General features: G+C 46.4%; 1 protein-coding gene across 1 annotated transcript in view; it reads right to left on the minus strand.

Moving 5' to 3' along the window:
- Positions 1 to 13982, minus strand: part of LOC109310857 (dynein heavy chain 9, axonemal-like) — a 15392-nt gene extending 1410 nt beyond the window's left edge. The window contains exons 1-4 of the mRNA XM_019536187.1: positions 13550 to 13982; positions 12236 to 12394; positions 11081 to 11211; positions 3618 to 3829 (exon numbers count right to left, since the gene is read on the minus strand). Of these exons, the coding sequence (XP_019391732.1) occupies positions 3618 to 3829; positions 11081 to 11211; positions 12236 to 12394; positions 13550 to 13677 (630 nt within the window). The 5' untranslated portion in view covers positions 13678 to 13982. The remainder of the gene's footprint in view (positions 1 to 3617; positions 3830 to 11080; positions 11212 to 12235; positions 12395 to 13549) is intronic.
- Between the last annotated feature and the right edge of the window lie 3311 nt (positions 13983 to 17293).

Genomic DNA, 17293 nt, shown 5'->3' on the forward strand with positions numbered 1-17293 from the left:
ACTACCACCCTCTGGGTGCGGCCCTCCAGCCAGTTGGCGACCCATTTGACTGTGTGGGTGTCTACACCACAGCCCCCCAGTTTCTTAATGCTTTGCTTTGGGACTAAATACACCACAGAAGATGGAAAGAAACTTTACACAGCAACAGACCACAGAAGGGAGGTCCTTCCCCTAAGGATAAGGAACAGCCTCTCTCCTAAGCTGCTAAATCCAGGAAGATTGTGGAGATCCACAAGGCCAACTGAATTCTCCTCTTATCCCCTGTTTTGACTGCAGTCCTTCTCAGTTTCATATCATGAGCAAATTTGCTAAGGAAGGTCTTTTTTCCAGCATATTATTATTTTCCAAATAATTAAAAAACATTTAAATAGCATTGTATGCAAGACAGACCCCTATGGAATGTCACACAAAACCTCCTTCCAATCTGATACTGATCCATTGTAAGTACCCTTTGCTTATGGTCATTGAACCAATTATGTATCCATCTTGTAGTGACTCTATCTAGCCCACATTTTTCCAATTTACTAATGAGAAGTTCATATGGAACTTTGTCAAAAGCCTTAAGAAAGTCCCAGTATACTATGTCCTCAGCATTCCCCCCATTTACCCAAGTAGTTATCCACCTGACTAATTACTCTGTGAAAGAAGGAAATCAATTGGTTTGGCATAATTTATTCTTAACAAATATATACTGGCTGCTAGGGCTGTGCAAGACTTTGGACAGAGCTTCAGATCTGGAGAAGTTTCGGATGCTTGGGGGTCCAAAGCAGCATGTCTGGGTCAAAGCACTGGCTTTGTTTGGCTTCCCGAAGTAGTTCGGATCTTTCCGAAGCCACCTCGGAGATCCGGCCGTAGGGTATAACGGGGAAACAATACAATATCTATAACTTTGTTGTTTTTTGTCCAATTTGGATGACGTTTTCTGGAGTGGTAGACTCTGCAGAGAGCATGAAGCCTGCCACGTTTCAAGAAGATCAGTGCAGGGGTTTGGGGGGAACTGCACCCCAAATTCTTGAAAGCAAAACTCCTGTCACGTCTACGTGTTACAACATGGGGGGGCGTTAAAACTGCAGGGCTGGTAGCTCTTGCTGCGGCCACAAAGCCTGCCAAGTTTCAAGAAGATTGATGCAGGGGTTTGGGGGAGAACTGCCTCTCAAGCTGTGGACAAGCAAAACTCGTGCCATGGGTGACACAGCGGGGTGACAGCCACAGGGATGATGGCACCTGCTGTGGCCAAAAAGTCTGCCAGCTGTCAAGGAGATCAGTGCAGGGGGTGTTCTGGGGCCCTGCACTCCTAGCTGCTAACAGACAAAACTCATGACATGGGTGCTTGTCTCTGTCTTGGGGTGTAGGAGACACTACTGCAGGCCTGGCTGCTAAGCTACTGTGTTACCAGTTACCAATCAATCACAATTCACTCAGGGACAAGCTCAATACACAAGACCTAGCTAATGTAGCCAGTTAATTGCGATCAATTAGCACCTACAAAACCAGGCTAAGGAGAGGAAATAATACAGACAATCAACTACCCCAAGACAGCCACAGTCAGTTGCACAAGCACCCACGGCATGAATTTTGCCTGTCAGTAGCTAGGGGTACAGGACCCCAGAACCCCCCTGCACCGATCTCCTCAACAGCTAGCAGATGTCGTGGCCTCAGCAAGGGCCACCATCCCTGCAGGGTCACCCTGCTGCGCCTTAACACACACAGAGTCACCCATGTCACAAGTTTTGCTTGTCCACAGCTTGAGGTGCAGTTTCCCCCAAAACCCTACACCTATCTCCTTGAAACTTGGCAGGATTTGTGTCCTCAGTAAGAGCTACCATCCCTGCAGTTTTGACCCCCCTGTGATGTAACACATAGACATGACAGGAGTTTTGCTTTCAAGAATTTGGGGTACAGTTCCCTCAAAACCTATATACCAATTTTCTTGAAACTTCACAGGCTTTGTGGCCTCACCAGGGGCTGCCACCACTACAGTTTTCTCTCACACACACACACACACACCCATGCAGTGTAACACACAGCCATGACATGAGTTTGGCTTTCAAGGATTTGCGGTACAGTTCCCCCCAAACCCCTGCACCAATCTTCTTGAAACTTGTCAGGTTTCATGCTCTCAGCAGAGGCTACCATCCCTGTGAGTTTCATCCAAATCAGACAAAAAACCCCAAAGTTTTAGATATTTCATTGATTCCCCCATTATACCCTATGGCCAGATCTCTTGGCACCTCCAAAACTTCGGCGCTGCTTCGGCCGGATCAAGGCAGAAACCCAGTCCAGAGCTCCAGATTGGATCACTGCTATCTGAAGCGGCCGGATCCAAAGCTGGATCAGATCACTACTGACTCACACAGGCCTGCTGGCTGCTTATGATCAGCTTTTCCTACTCCATATAGTTACAATTTTTTAAATAATTTTCTCCAGTAATTTCCCAAGTGGTGAAGCCAGGCTCATCAGTCTATAATTCCTCAGATTCTCCTATCTCTCTCTCTTTTTTCTTAAAGAATATGCACCACTATTTAGTCACACATACAAAGTATGCATAATAGCAGCCGTGGTGTGCATGTAGACCTCTTATGGATTTGTAGCAAACACAGGCACCTAAAAATGGAGTCAACTAAAACCTGTGGCTACCAGCCTCAGGAACAGAAAAGGGATGTCCCTCTTTTAGCCACAGCTCAGTGATTAGCACATTCATCCCAGGAAGCAGAAAGTCTTTGTTTTTACTCCTGCCAAACCCAGAGGAAACTTGAACCCAGGTGTTTTTCAGCTTCCTACTAGAGCACTCTAACCATCTCACCAGACCAGCCAATGCTCAGACCTGTCTCTGCTGCTCCTTTTGAAGGTGAGCCACTAATGTAGTCATTGGAAAAATGGATATAGGACAATGCAGGATGAACTTTCTGCTTCACTGGGGACAAGAACTCCAGCTAGAATGCAGGCCCCCCTCCTTTCTAAGCCATGAGCTACTGCACTGAGCCACTGGCTTACTCTTTTCCTCCTGGCCCCACATATCTCCCACACGTCTTCTTAGTGTAGTTGTCCAGATGGTCAGCTTCAAAAGGAGGGCCAAAGAAGACAAGGAATAATAGCTAATATTTGATGCAGTAGTTAAGAGTGCTATGTAGGAAAGTGAGGGTAGATTTGGTTTCAAATGCCCTCTGAGGGAATCCAGGTCCTCTCTCCTCCCAGGTGAGTATCCCAGCCACTCAACAATTCAAGGAAAAAAATGAGTGGTCTTTCACTTTCATTTTGTTGCCCAGTGTGGGTGCAATAACATAGTCATCCATATACGCAGGTCTATAAGTGCAAGAACAACATTCTTCTGAGTGCATAAGTGCTAAAAATGCCCTAAAGATGATCAAAAAATGGTTACTTAGACAAGAACATGGATACAGGAACAACATACAAGCACTACAGGAAAAATGACGTGAAGTGGCTTTGGTTAGGGTGGCCAAAGTAATGGGTTCAAAAACCCAAATAATCCCAATGGAAATTGTGAAAGCTATAATACTTTGTTCAAGATGGAATGTTGGGAGCTGACTCCTAGTATAAAAAATTCTAAGTGCCCCCAGAGGGTTATGGTCATGGTTTAAAACATGTACTCAACTTACCTGTTGAATCAGCAGGTTGCATATTTCTTGAAGCAGCACTATTATCCGTGCAGGTGTGTTATAGTACTTAGACGTGGCCCAGATTAAACACACCACATGGAGCAAGGAGCTTACCAATGACTTCACCTCACTAAATTCCACTGTTTCTATTTCCTCCAAGTGATGTTGAAGAGGTGCCAGATGTAGGTTAATATCCTGGGCCTCACTCAAAGCTGCATTAAAAAGTAGCACACAAGAAGTGATCAGATCTTTATATTCCTGGCATGCAGAGATAGAATTATTACACTGACCCCAACTTCATTTCAAATTAAAAGGCAGCAGCTGAATTTACAAAATAGGTGTGACTGATTTCTTTAGAAAAGTCAACAGTAAAAGGAAACAAAATTAACACAATGACAACAAAAAGATAATGATGACCATTCTTTGGGATCATGAAAAGAAACCAACTTCCAGGTGTTTCTAGTACAAATCTACAAGACACAGCAAACCATCTTGTGAAGCAATTAGGTCTGCTACATACATAACATACCCTAAAACAGTGGTCACAAACTGGTCAATAGCAATCAACCAGTGGATCCCAGAGCCTCTTCAAGTCAGTCCTGGGCTGGGGGGGCTGAGTCCTGCCACAGGGCAGGGGCTTGACTGCAGTAAGAGACAGAGAAAAGCATGGGAGAGGCAAAACAAGGGTCAAGGTCCCATAGTCTACAAGGGGTGGAAACAAGACTAGTGAGCTCACAGCTCAGAGAGGGACAGAGATTGGACCTGGGGGCCCACAGCCTGAGCATGGCAATGATAAGAGCCCAAGACAGCGAGACAAGGGATAGACCCTGAGGAGCCAGACCTGGTGTAATGGGTCTAGGCCAAAGGGACTAGCCAGAGCAGTGGGGACAGAAGCTGAAAAGCCTGTGGCCCAACAAGGGAGTAGAAGCCTAAGATATGGGAAAAGGTGCCCACCTAAGTGATGACTAGAAACACTTGCGAGGTGCAGATGTTGCTGTCGGGAAGGTTTGGAGGCCATGATTAGTCCATAAGGCAGTGAGTGCCCTTGGGGCACACGCGGGCCAGGAGGGCCTATCTAGCGGGAAAGAGGGATTGGGAGCAGCAGGGTCCAAGAGGGATCCGCAAATGAAGAGGACATGTGATAGCATGCTCTAAGACTCTTCAGCAGACTCCCTTTCAAAATTTCATTAATAATCATAGAAGGCACAACAATAAGATCAAGGCACAGCAGGCAAGAGCAAAGGGAGGGTGCCTTAGCATGGTGCAGAGGTCATTTCACCCCTGGGGGCAACGGCTGCCCCGGGCACTGGTCCTGTTACACTGGGCAAGAAAGGATCCACAAAAACCAGTTGTGCAGGCCACAGACTTGGCTGCCAACTGAATCAAAAGAATTAGTTGTGTGGAGACAAGGCATAGTTCTTCACAAATCAGCTTGCCGCAGATAATGGTAAAACACTGGGATTTTCTCCAGAATCTCAGACGCCAGGGCTTTACTCAAGTGTTTTAATCCAAAATGAATAACATTAGATATAGGGGACCTCTTTTATGTTAAGTGATTCCAGATTCGTATTGAAAGAAAGGTGAATGTTAGGGGTGTACTGATAAAGATTTTTTGGGCCGATACCGATGGCCGATTATTTACCAGCCATATTGGCTGATGCTGATCTGATTGCCAGTATGCAAGCCAGCAGCTTGGAGAGTAGCATCTGGCTGGTAAGTCTTTTGGGGAAAAGCGACGTTGGGGGGAAGGAAGAGGCATGGTGGAGAGAGATCAAGCCCCCCTCGGGGAGGTGGGGAGTGGGGCTGGATGTGGGACAGAGCCACAGCTTGTCCGGTGGGTATGGGGGCCTCGGAAGTGGGGCATGGCTCCCACTGCTGTGTGCACCCCCAGGGGAGAAATGGGGGGGCATGTGCCCCCCAGATCTGTGCGTAGGATGAGGGTGGGCTGCCGCTGAAGGGTGGAGCTGGAGGCTGCACGAGGCTCTTCCTGGCAGCTGCACTCGTGCTGGGCAGGGCAGGAGGCGGTGGCACTGAGAGGGAGGTACATGGGGACTACAGCAAATTTTGGGGTGGCTCTAGCCCCACCACAACCTCTCCCCAGCACCACCGCTACCCACCTCTACCTTGCCCAACCCCAACAAAGCTGCCAGGAAGAGCCAAGTGCAGTCTCTGGCTTTAGCCTGCAGCAGCAGCCTACTATCACCCTACACACAGATCTGGGGGAGCACATGCCCACCATGCCTTCCCCAGTGATGCATGCAGTGGCAGGAGCCACCCCCCTCCCTCAAGCCCTCCCTCTCTGAGCCTCTGCACACCCTGGATGAGCCATCAGTTCCATCCCCTGCCCCGCCCCACTCCCTCCCTCACTGCGAGGCCTCAATCTGTCTCCCCCCACATCCCTTCCCTCCCCCAAACTCCTTTCCCCAAATAGACTTATTGGCCAGACAGTGCTCTCCAAGCTACTGGGCTACACTCCAAGCTGCATGTGTGCTGTGGCTGCATGCATGCACACAGCATTTATCAGCGATATTAACAGGCACATCAGCTAAAAAAAGCCGATTACTGACTTTTCATGTCAATTTTCCTTTTATCAGTGCTGATACGATATAGCCGGATGTACTGGTGCACCTCTAGTGAATGCTGTCTCTGATTTAGGAAGATTCTTCCTGACAAAGTAGGGCAATTGGCTAGTTAACTCAGGTGTCTGTTAATAAATGCACAGAGCCTGAGAAACAAGCAGGAAGAATTAGAAGTCCTTGTACAATCATGAAATTACAATGTGACTGGAATAACAGAGACTTAGTGGATAGTTTGCTTGATTGGGAGCACTGTCATGGATGGGTATAAATTGTTCAGGAAGAATAGGCAGGGGAAAAGAAGAGGAGTTGCTCTTTATGTAAAAGAGCTGTATGATTCCTCAGAGCTCTAGTATGAAATTGGAGATAGGCCCATTGAAAATTTCTGGCTTAGGGCCAGAGGAGAAAACACCAATGGTGAAGTCGTGGTTGGTGTCTGCTACAGACCACCACACCAGGAGGATGAGGTAGATGAGGCTTTCTTCAAAAATCTAGCAAATGTTTCCTGATCACAGGACCTGGTTTTCCTGTGCGATTTCAATCACCCTGACGTCTGGTGAGAGAGCAATACAGCAGTGCACAGGCAATCCCGGAAGCTTTTGGTGAGTGTTGGGAACAACTTCCTGATGCAAGCATTGGAAAGACCAACTAGGGGCCATGTTCTTCTTAATCTGCTCCTCATAAACAGGGAAGAATTGGTGGGGAATATAGTAGTGGATGGAAACTTGAGCAGTAGCAACCATGAGATAATTGAGTTCTTATTCCTAAGGAAATAAAGGAAAGAAAGCAGCAGTGTATGGACCCTGGACTTCAGAAAAGCAGACTTCGTCTCCCTCAGGGAGCTGATGGGCAGGATACCCTGGAAAGCCAGACCTGGGGGAAAGAAGTCCAGGAAAGCTGACTTTACTTTAAAGAAACCTTACTGAGGGTGCAGGGACAAACAATGTCAATGCACAGAAAACTAGCAAGTATGGCCCAAAACTAGCTTGGCTTAGCAGGGAACTCTTCAGTGAGCTAAAACACAAAAAGGAAGCTTATATGAAATAGAAATTTGAACAAACAACTCTTGAGAAGTATATGAGTACTGCTCGGGCATGCAGAGACGAAATCAGGAAGGTCAAAGCACAATTGGAGTTGCAGCTAGCGAGATACATGAATGGTAACAAGAAGGGTTTCTACAAGTATGTCAGCAACAAGAGGAAAATCAGTGAAAGTGAAGGTCCCTTACTGACTTGGGGAGGCAACCTAGTAACAGATGATGCAGAAAAGACTGAAGTATCAATGCCTTTTTTACCTCAGTCTTGACAGGCAAGGTCAGCTTCCAAACTAGTGCATTTGACAGAACAGTTTGGGGAGGAGGTGAGCAGTCACCAGTGGCAAAAGAACAGATTTACTGACTATTTAGAAAAGCCAGATGTGTACAAGTCCATGGGGACAAACAGGATGCACCTGAGGTTGCTGAGGACATTGGCCAGTGGGTTCACAAAGGTGCTAGCCATTATCTTTAAAAACTCATGGCAATTGGGAGAGGTCGCAGACAATTCGAAAAAGGCAAACATAGTGCCCGTCTTTAAGAAACAAAAGAAGGAGGATCCAGGGAACTACAGATTGCTCAGTCTCACCCCAGTCCTTGGAAAAGACATGGAGCAGGTCCTCAAGGAATTCATTTCTAAGCACTTGGAGAAGAAGATGATTAGCAAGAGTTGTCATGGATTCACCAAGAGCAAGTTGTGCCAGACCAACCTGATTGCCTTCTATGATGAGATGACTGGCTCTGTAGATGCAGGAAGAGCAGTGAACATGATATACACCTTGATTTTAACAAGGCTTTTGGTACAGTCTCCCACAACATTCTCACAAACAAGCTAAGGAAGTACAAGTTGGATGAATGTTCTGTCAGGTGGATAGAAAATTGGCTGGATCATCAGAGTCAGAGGGTAAATGGCTTGATGCAAATGGATCAATGTCTGATTGGCAGCTGGTATCAAATGGAGGTCAGTCCTGGGGCTGGTTTTGTTCAATATCTTCGTTAATGGTTTGAAAGATGGGATGGAGTGCATCCTCAGCAAGTCTGCAGATGACACCAAGCTGAGGGAAGTAGTAGCTACGCTGGAGGGTAGGACTAGGATTCAGAGTGACCTAGACAAATTGGGTCAAAAGAAATCTCATGAGGTTCAACAAGAACAAGTGCAAAGTCCTGCACTTAGGACAGAACAACCCCATGCATACAGGTTTCAGGACTTAATGACTAGGCAGCAGCTCTGAAGAAAAGCACCTGGGGGTACTGTGGACAATAAACTGAATAGAAGCCAAGAGTGTGCCCTTGTTGCAAAGAAGGCTTATGGCATACTCAGCTGCATTAGTAGGAGCATTGCCAGCAGACTGAGGGAAGTGATTCTTCCCTTCTATTAGGCACTGGTGAGTACTCTGACCCCCCTCTACAGAAAGGAAACTGACAAATTGGAGAGAATCCAGTGGAGGGCAATGAAAATGGTTAGAGGGCTGGGGCACAAGATTTATGAGAAGAGATTGCAGAAACTAGGTTTATTTAGTCTGGAGTAGATAACACTGAGGCAGGATTTAATAGCAGCCTTCAGCTACCAGAAGGGTGATTACTAAGGGGATGGAGCTAGACTATTCTCAGTATTGATAGAACAAGGAGCAGTGGTCTCAAGTTGCAGCAAGGAAAGTTTAGGTTAGATATGAGGAAGAACTTCTCACTAGGATGGTAGTAAAACTCTGGAACGGGTTACCCAGAGAGGTGGTAGAATCTCCATCCTTGGAGGTTTTTAAGACCTGGCTAGACAAAGCCATGGTTGAGATGGTCTAGTTAGGCATGGTCCTGCTTGAGCAGGGATTTGGGCTAGATGATCTCCTGAGGTCCTTCCAACCCTAATTTTCTTTGATTTGAAAATTTTAAAACCTTTACCATTAAAGTGGTTATGGTACAGCAACACCTATCAGCACAGAAAGAAGCTACCCCTCAATTCCATGGAAGCTACTCCATAAATACCCAAGTTTTGTTCTACAGCAGAAGTCTTTGTGGGAGCAGGTAGAGGGTTGCAGCATTGTTATCATGGGGAAAAAAAAAAAGAGAGAAATAAAAAATAGGGTGGAGCCCCCGGGGAGCAGGAGGAGACTCCGAGAGCCACTCTAACTGAAGCACCCCCAGTGCCACATGTATTCAGCATCCTGAGTTTCAAAACAGCAGTGGGGAAGCTTTAACTAAAGCTCGTTCAGAGCTTTATTTAAAGAGCCCCTGCCACCATTCTGAAGCATGGGGACACTGAGTACACAACACAGTAATTAGAACATTCCATTAGACTCAATGAATCAAGTTTGACCAATGCGTGTTAATTAGCACGTCAGAGCAGACACCCAGAATGCGCAGAGGTGCCTTACGTTACCATGTGCGTAAACGAGGAAATCTATGACTGATTTTCTTTTAGTTTTTGCCTTCGCCAACAGTGAAGGAAAAAGCAGTGAGTTCTCAGGATTTTGATGTGGCTGGACTGAACTCCACTGGCTAGGCCTATCTGGGGATTTCTGAAGAGAGGAATATTTCTTTAATTAATTTTTTTATTCAAACACATACAGTTGAAAAATTCTTGGCAACTACTTTTTTGTAAGAATTACAAAATCTTTGAATAAAATATCTTAACATTCTTTACATTTTATTCTTTACAGGGGGAGTCAGATTCCTTTATTTTTCTACCCAAAGTCCACTCCACTGTCCCAGAAACAGGCTGCTATGTTAATCTACTACAACACCTAGAGGACACTAGACCAGGCTTGACTCTCTTACAATTTTATTTTCTTCTGAAGTTAAACCACTTTTGGCCACAATCTTCAGCTCTTGTTAATCAGTTCAGTAGGGAAAATCTCAATGACTATTGCAGGAGCTACATGAAATGACATGGAGGCTGTTTTTGTGATACAGTCAACCTAATGCTGGAAGAAACCATAATGGCACTTTTCAGATGAAACAAAATCAAGTACTTATATTAACTTGCGCTTGCCACTTTTCTCACAGATGGTATGAACTTGTTAAAACAGGGGACTGAGAGTCAAGATCTAAGGTCTACAGTCAACTCAACTATGCCCTGTTGTGTGACTGAACATGTTACTTCAGCACTCCACACAACTGAGAGCAACAAAACTTATTCACCTCCAACAAGTGCTTTGATAGCTTCAGATCAAAAGGTGCTACATGCCGAAATGCAAATTATCATTAGCTCAACAAGTTTGAAGGAACAAATCTCAGAGTTCTGACCAAACTCCAATTTGGTCAATGCTAATCTAATTACAACACCTCTTGTAACTTTAACTTCATCATTTTATTATTTTTACACTAAACTGTTGTGCAGCACTGCCACACTTTAATAAAGAATTAAATTAATCCAATAAATAATGGAGTGCTTTCACATTCATCACAGTGAGACATTCTGGATTATACAAGATTATTATTAAAAATGGAATAAATCCTCCAAAAACTCTCCCAGCCCTTTAGGAGGTCTCTGGATCTAGAGACCAGAAATCAAACTGGTCCCAGTATAGAACTAAAACTATAGTAGTCTAATTTCATATTCCAGATCATAAGGAGATAACTTCATTGTAATCATTACCCTATTTTATTACTCCTTCTAGCCCTTTCTTCCCTGATGTCTTCCTCAGCAGACCCCATCCTGCAGTCTCCTCTGCTCCAGGGTCTGAGGCCTCTCAAACGCTTTTAGAATGTCAAGCAGCCAATGCAATAAAATGTAGCCAATGTAGCCAGTGCAGATCAAATGTAATGCGACTGTGCTATAAACATAAGGGGATGGACAAAAGACCAATTGTGAAATAAGCAGCTCATGCATCTGTGGTAAAGCAGCGCTTTCTCCTTACCTGCTGCAACATCTCTAAACATTGCTTTGAAGGATGGGAAGTAGCTGCTCTGCACTCTGTCCAGAAGTTCTGCCATATTCCTAACCTTCCTGGCATTTAGCTGATTGTAAATGCATTCCAAATTGTCATACCTAAAACAAAGCAAGAGAAAATGTACCTTTCCATGGAGATCACAGAAGCTCAACACATCCATTTTTATTCTCTGTGTTCAGCACATTGTAAGCCAGTCTGTATGGGTATGCTGGCTCAGGGGAATTCATGAGGCCTGACTGGCTCCAGGGAGCTAAAACCGATTCCAAATTCTGAGAGGAATTACCCTTTCCACAGTCAAAAGTCAGTGTCATCTACCAATCAAACCAAGAGTACCACCAAAGCAATTGTATTAAATGAATTCCTCCCTGGCAGAGGTATGTTAGGGGCTGTGGACCCACAGCTGCATGGACATCTCCTACAGAGGAATAGTTTAAAAGAGCAAGATCCTCCAGAAGAACAATAATCTCTATCCAATAGATAGGGCACATCGTACATCTGACAAATGGAGCATAAGTTCCACAGTGACAGCAACACCAGTAACCCTCTTGAGAAGAAAAACACCACTAACTATTCCTGCAGATGATAGTAACTCTTCAGGAAATAAGCATCAGTGGCCATGATAACTCGAGACACTGACTGAGCAGTCGTTACTGCACAGTCACACTGAGGAATGGCTTTTTCTTAATGCTGACTGCACAACAGCTCATGACTAGTGTGCAGTAGCATTACATCATGCTTCCTGCCACACAACACTACTGCGCAGTAGTCATGAGCTACTGCACAGTCAGCATCTCGTGTAGACACAGCCAATGGTTATCATGTTGCTTGTTCTTGGTGAACTGATGAAAAGGGTATTAAAAAAGACTGAAACCCCTAGCCTGGTGCTCTGTTGAAATGCTGCCACCTGCACAAGTAGTAATCTCAAATCTATTTCATGGCTCATGATCATGTCTGTACTTGTTAATGATTGTTTAGGTACTATGTTCTCCATATTGAGTCTTTATTGAACTTCAGACTGCTCAGTCTTTATATCTTGCACAAATAATTTTAGCCACTGCAAGCATTTTCCTAACAGGCAAGCTTTAACAGAAAAACATAAACTACAAGCTGCCCACAAGGTACCTGCTTTTCCAGAACTCTAATTCCACCTTCGGGTTGGGGTTGCTGCCTTGTAGAAGAGGCTCTGATGATTCTCTCTTCAGTGCTCCTTGTATCTGGTAACTCCAATCTATAACTGCTGATTCAATGGCATGTATAACAGATTTATCTACTAGTTCCTCACTGCAAAAAGTAAAAACATCTTATGATTGATTTTGTTGTAATTTGAACTGTGTCAAATAACCATACACCCACATTTATTTTATAAACTGCAGTTTAACTTCAACTTTTTAGTGTAGTAGCTGTAGTCTGGAGAAAGTTTCTAAGGTAGAAGAGCCTGGTAGCCCAGACACTTCCTGCTCATCTGCCTTGTCATATATATGGGTCTAACCCAACTCAGGGAGGCAGCTAGCCCATTTTGCAGGCAGATCATGGGGCTGGCTGTCATTTTCAAGGGCTTACTGTGGCCAGGGTATCCCCATGCCTCTGAGTGGCCAAAGGGCCCTGATGGCCCTGCTTTCCATTGCTGACTGATAGAAAGGGCTATATGTCATACGGCCCTACCCCTCACCAATGGTTGCTGGAGAGGGGTGGGCCACAGCAGCAGCAAGGGGCAGGGGCAACAGTCATCTTGCCTGCTCATCTTTTAGCTGGCAGCCTCCCTCCACCCTTCCCCCAGGTAGGCTCTCCAGCCAGGAAGGCTGCTGGCTCCTACTGGGGAGCCTGCATTTTATTTTTTAGTAAGTTTCCCCACCCCACCCCCCCCATGGATTTTGCAGACATCACCTGATTTCCACAAAATCCACACAATGTGATTTGGTAGGTCCCTACTTAAATGGAAGTGTACAGTCAGGTGACAGGAGCTAGCCACTCAGATATCAAGGAGTGGGCAGAGACTCTGACACTGATGCGGGCTGTAGGCAGGCCTCATCCAACCTTTGAAAACAGTAGCAGCTTGGCAGGTTGATATAGATAGCTTTGTTGGTCAGGATTCAAGGCTGCAGACCTGATATCTAGATCTACAAAGGTCACAAAACTGATACAGGATCTTGCATACAAGTGTTTGGGATTTCTCTGTACAGCTGTCATTATTTCTCTATGAATAATGTATGTGTGTGTGTCTTTGAAGAGTCTACATATTCCTTGCTTATGCTATCACACAGTCCCTGAAGAGTGAAAATGTAAACCAAAGGATAGATTAAACCATATTAGCAAAGAGAATGGACAGTGAGCAAGAAAGTCCTGTTCGCTTTTGCATTATCTTATGCATTTCTTAACTGCAATATAAACAAACGTATGGGGTGGATAATGGAAATAAAAACTTGAAGTAGCACTTACATTTTTTCTTTTTCATAGTCTATACATTCAACTTTCTCAGAGCCTGCTGGAAGAGGAAGTAAGGTCTTGCCCTTTACTTGACCAACAATCATGAAAATATTACTTTTTAGGCTGTGGACATGACGCATAATATCTTGTGACACCACATGTGGCCAGCTGTGGTGGTTCTTCTCATTGCCTAGGATTGGTGCTACTACCTGTAATATAAATCATTAGAGTAGGTAAAGAAAAAAGAAAAAACAACTAAATGGGACTGTGTAGCTCACAGGTTTTGGAGGCTTTCATTAGTCAAACGTAACTCTGGATCCAGTCCAGGCCAAAATAACCAAAGTACACCAAGGGCTATTCCATTGCTAGTGTAAAAGGAGTGGAGGGAAGGGCTTCAGTCTATATAACAGTGGGTTTCACAGGTCAATGACCTATTTTTCTTGACCACATGGTGTCTGTTAAGAATTTCCCCCAAAGTGTCTAGGGCATTTGCAAAAAGCTATGGCCTGTTTGGTTTAGGTCAGAGGTGAGCCAATGGGATCACACTTGTTATGCAGCTAAGGGAATATGAAGGGCTGGCACAGAGCTAAAGGGTCAGCTCTGCAACTGCCTTGGTAGCCTACTGAGCAGGGATGGGTCTAGGTGGGTCCTACAGCCCCTTTGCATTCACTGGCCCTGACAGAACTTCACTCCACTTTGCACAGGCAACATCAACATGACTCGAGCTGCCCTGTGCAGAAGAGGGAACCTCCCTGAAGGAATCCTGATCAATTCCTCCTGAGACTGTTGGTCCTTCTATTTTCAACATTTTTTGCAATATAGGAAAATTCAGTCATAAAGAACACTGTGAAAAACAATTCAGGTGATTAAAGGACAAGTATAAAACTCAGACCCTCAAACTCACAAAATACAGCACACCACCATTAACCTACGCTTTTTCCCTACTCACACACACACATTCAGATACTTAACAACACCTGCTGTTTATTCCCTTGGCGAATCAATTCACCTTAGCTACAACCACCAGGGTCATACTAAGATACCATTAACTCTTCCTTTTACAGAATGCCATGAAACAATGTACATCTTCTGACCAAAAAAAAAATGTCCAAATTTCATGTAAGCAGTAGAGATAATAACTAGTTTGGCAATGTACATTTGGGATTTGAAATCCAGTGGCTTGGTGTCTTAATATAAAAATAACATCTCCAAAACACTAACAGCCATACCTTCCTCTTTATAAATTTCCATCACACCACTTTCTCATTTTAAACTCTAACACAGTAGTGCTCCACACACTGTGATCAGGGCCCCAGGACCCTATGCCACCTCTGTCCAGTGCTGCATGCCAGGATCAAAGCCCCAGGACCCCATACTGCCTCTACCTGGGCCCGCATGCTGAAATCAGTGATCTGGGACCATGTGCTGCCGCAGACGCCACATGGCAAAATCAGGGCCCAGGATTCTGCATCACTTCTACCCAGCCCTGCATGTAGGGATTGAGATTTGAAGGCCCACATCACTTCCCCTCACCTCTGCATGCCGTGACTGAGCTACGTGCCACCCTGGACACCAGATCTAGCATACAGAGCCATGGCCTGTGGAGCTCCATGGGGACACAGATATGTGGGAAGCCCATGGGGTAGATGAGAAGCCATCAGGGGCCAGACCTGACCCACAGGCCAGGATTGAACACCAGTGCTCCAACAGAATATATACAAAATGAATGTTTTATGCAACACATTCACTAAATCAAATATCTGCCAAGAAAAAATAGTAGTGACATTTTTTACTTTACAATAGTAACAAAAAAACACTGGTTCTTTCCTGCTAGAACAGTCAGGAATCAGGGCAGCAGGCAGGAATCAGCCCCTACCTGGCCCTGGTTAAATTAGACCTGATTGCCAATGGCCTAACCATCTCCAGTAGACTCCAGTTAGAAGTATGGGTGTGGCTGCTGGTATACAAGCTGCTGAACTCTCAATATTCCTCAGGCTATTTAATAGGACAGATGGATCTGTCTAGCCCTTGGATGCTAGACACTGCTTGAATCTTTGTTCTTTGCTCTTAGCTTCTCGGTTTGGCTCCTTGCTGCTAGCTCCAGACTCAACCCAGGCCTATAGTTCCTACACCCTTGCTTTCTGATGGCCATTTCCTTGCTCCTGTTAACTTGTGGTTTTAGTTTGGTGACTGCCCATGTCCTCATCCTTTACAGCTACAGTTCCCTCTCCAGACCTCCTGGTTAGTGACTAGTCCGGATCCCTGCTTCCTGTTCCTGAAACCCCTGGCTTGTGACTTTGTTTTGGTGACTGCCAACGTCTTAGCCCTGTGCAGACCTCAGCCTTCTCACCCCGACTTCTGACTCTATTTTGGAACCTTGCTTTCATGACCTTGCCTGCTTCTAACACCCTGGCTCATAGCCAGGGATCCAGGTTTTCCTCCCATGGAAAAATGCAGATTTTCTCCTTTTAAAGGAGAAAAAGTCAGGGAACAATGGGTCTCACCCTGCAGGCTGGCAGAGAACAAGGAGGATGAACACTGGCCACAGCAGAGGAGGGGTGTGCACATGGCCAGCAATACGGCCAGACAGCATGGTAGAGAGCAGCTTCCACAGTCCCCTGCAGGTAAGTCTATGAAGGAAGGGAGGGCATAAGTGATGTGGGACAGGGAGCAGGAGGGCAAAACCGTTATTACTTGGATGTGACAGCCATGGACATAATGAAGAAAGGCTTTCTAGTTCCTCTGACTGCTTTCAGCTCAAGTACATTAATTTAAAAGATTTTCTCCTGATGCAACCCTATGACCCAAACCTGACCATGGTCTGTGTGCTCCACAGCTGAGCCAAAACATGCCCATCACTAAATGAACTGTAGTTGTGGGGGTTGAAAGGGCGTTCATTGGGGAGCACTGCTTGCAAGCCAGGAAGGCTATGGTGTAACGAAGGTCCATCACTTTCCAAGTCATAGACCAATTATGCCCGGATTTGCATGCCTCTGGGGTGTAACCTGCCTTGCTGTTTGCGCAATCAAAATGCCATTCTTGGGTGCTTCTCCAACTTGAGGATCAGGCTCTTCACAGTGAGAAATCAATCACTCTTGGGGGAAGAATGCTCCAATGGACTGGTGTTCAGTCCAGAAACTTAACTGAGGTCAGCGCTGATTTCTGGTAGTTCACTTGGAGGCCAAGAGTCTGGAAGAGGTCTAGGACAGGGGGAGGCAACCCCCTCCCCCCGCACGTGTGGCAAAGGCACCTTGCTTGGCGGAGCCTGCGAGGGCGACCAAAGCTGCCTGGCAGAGGTAAGGCGGCCCATGAGGGGGTGACAGGTGCTCCAGCCCAGCCGCCCCCGCCCTGGAGGGACAAAAGGGACCTGGCCCGCAGGGGAGGGGCCTGGGGGCGGCGCAGCCCGCGCAGTCCCCGGCCCTCACCTCCTCCAGCAGCGCGGCGCAGTGCTCCAGCGGGGCGGCGGGCAGGTCGCCGCACAGCAGCTGGCCGGGAGCGGGCGGCGCGCTCAGCGGGCCCGGGCCCGTCCGCAGGAAGAAGAGCGCCTTGGCGTGGCCGGCGCCGGAGGGCAAGCGGGAGCTGAGCGCCAGCTGCCCCGCGGGGCCCGGCCACACCAGCAGCAGCGGCGGCTCCGCGCGGTCCAGGAAGCCCCGCAGCAGCGGCTCCGCCTCGGGGCTGCTGGCGCAGCGCTCCCAGCGCTCGGGCTTCAGCCGCAGGCTCCGGGCTACGCGCTCCCCGAGCAGCCGGGCCCGGGGG

The sequence above is a fragment of the Crocodylus porosus genome, unplaced genomic scaffold (genome assembly GCF_001723895.1).
Source record: "Crocodylus porosus isolate Cpor-Errol unplaced genomic scaffold, CroPor_comp1, whole genome shotgun sequence".
Lineage (NCBI taxonomy): Eukaryota > Metazoa > Chordata > Crocodylia > Crocodylidae > Crocodylus > Crocodylus porosus.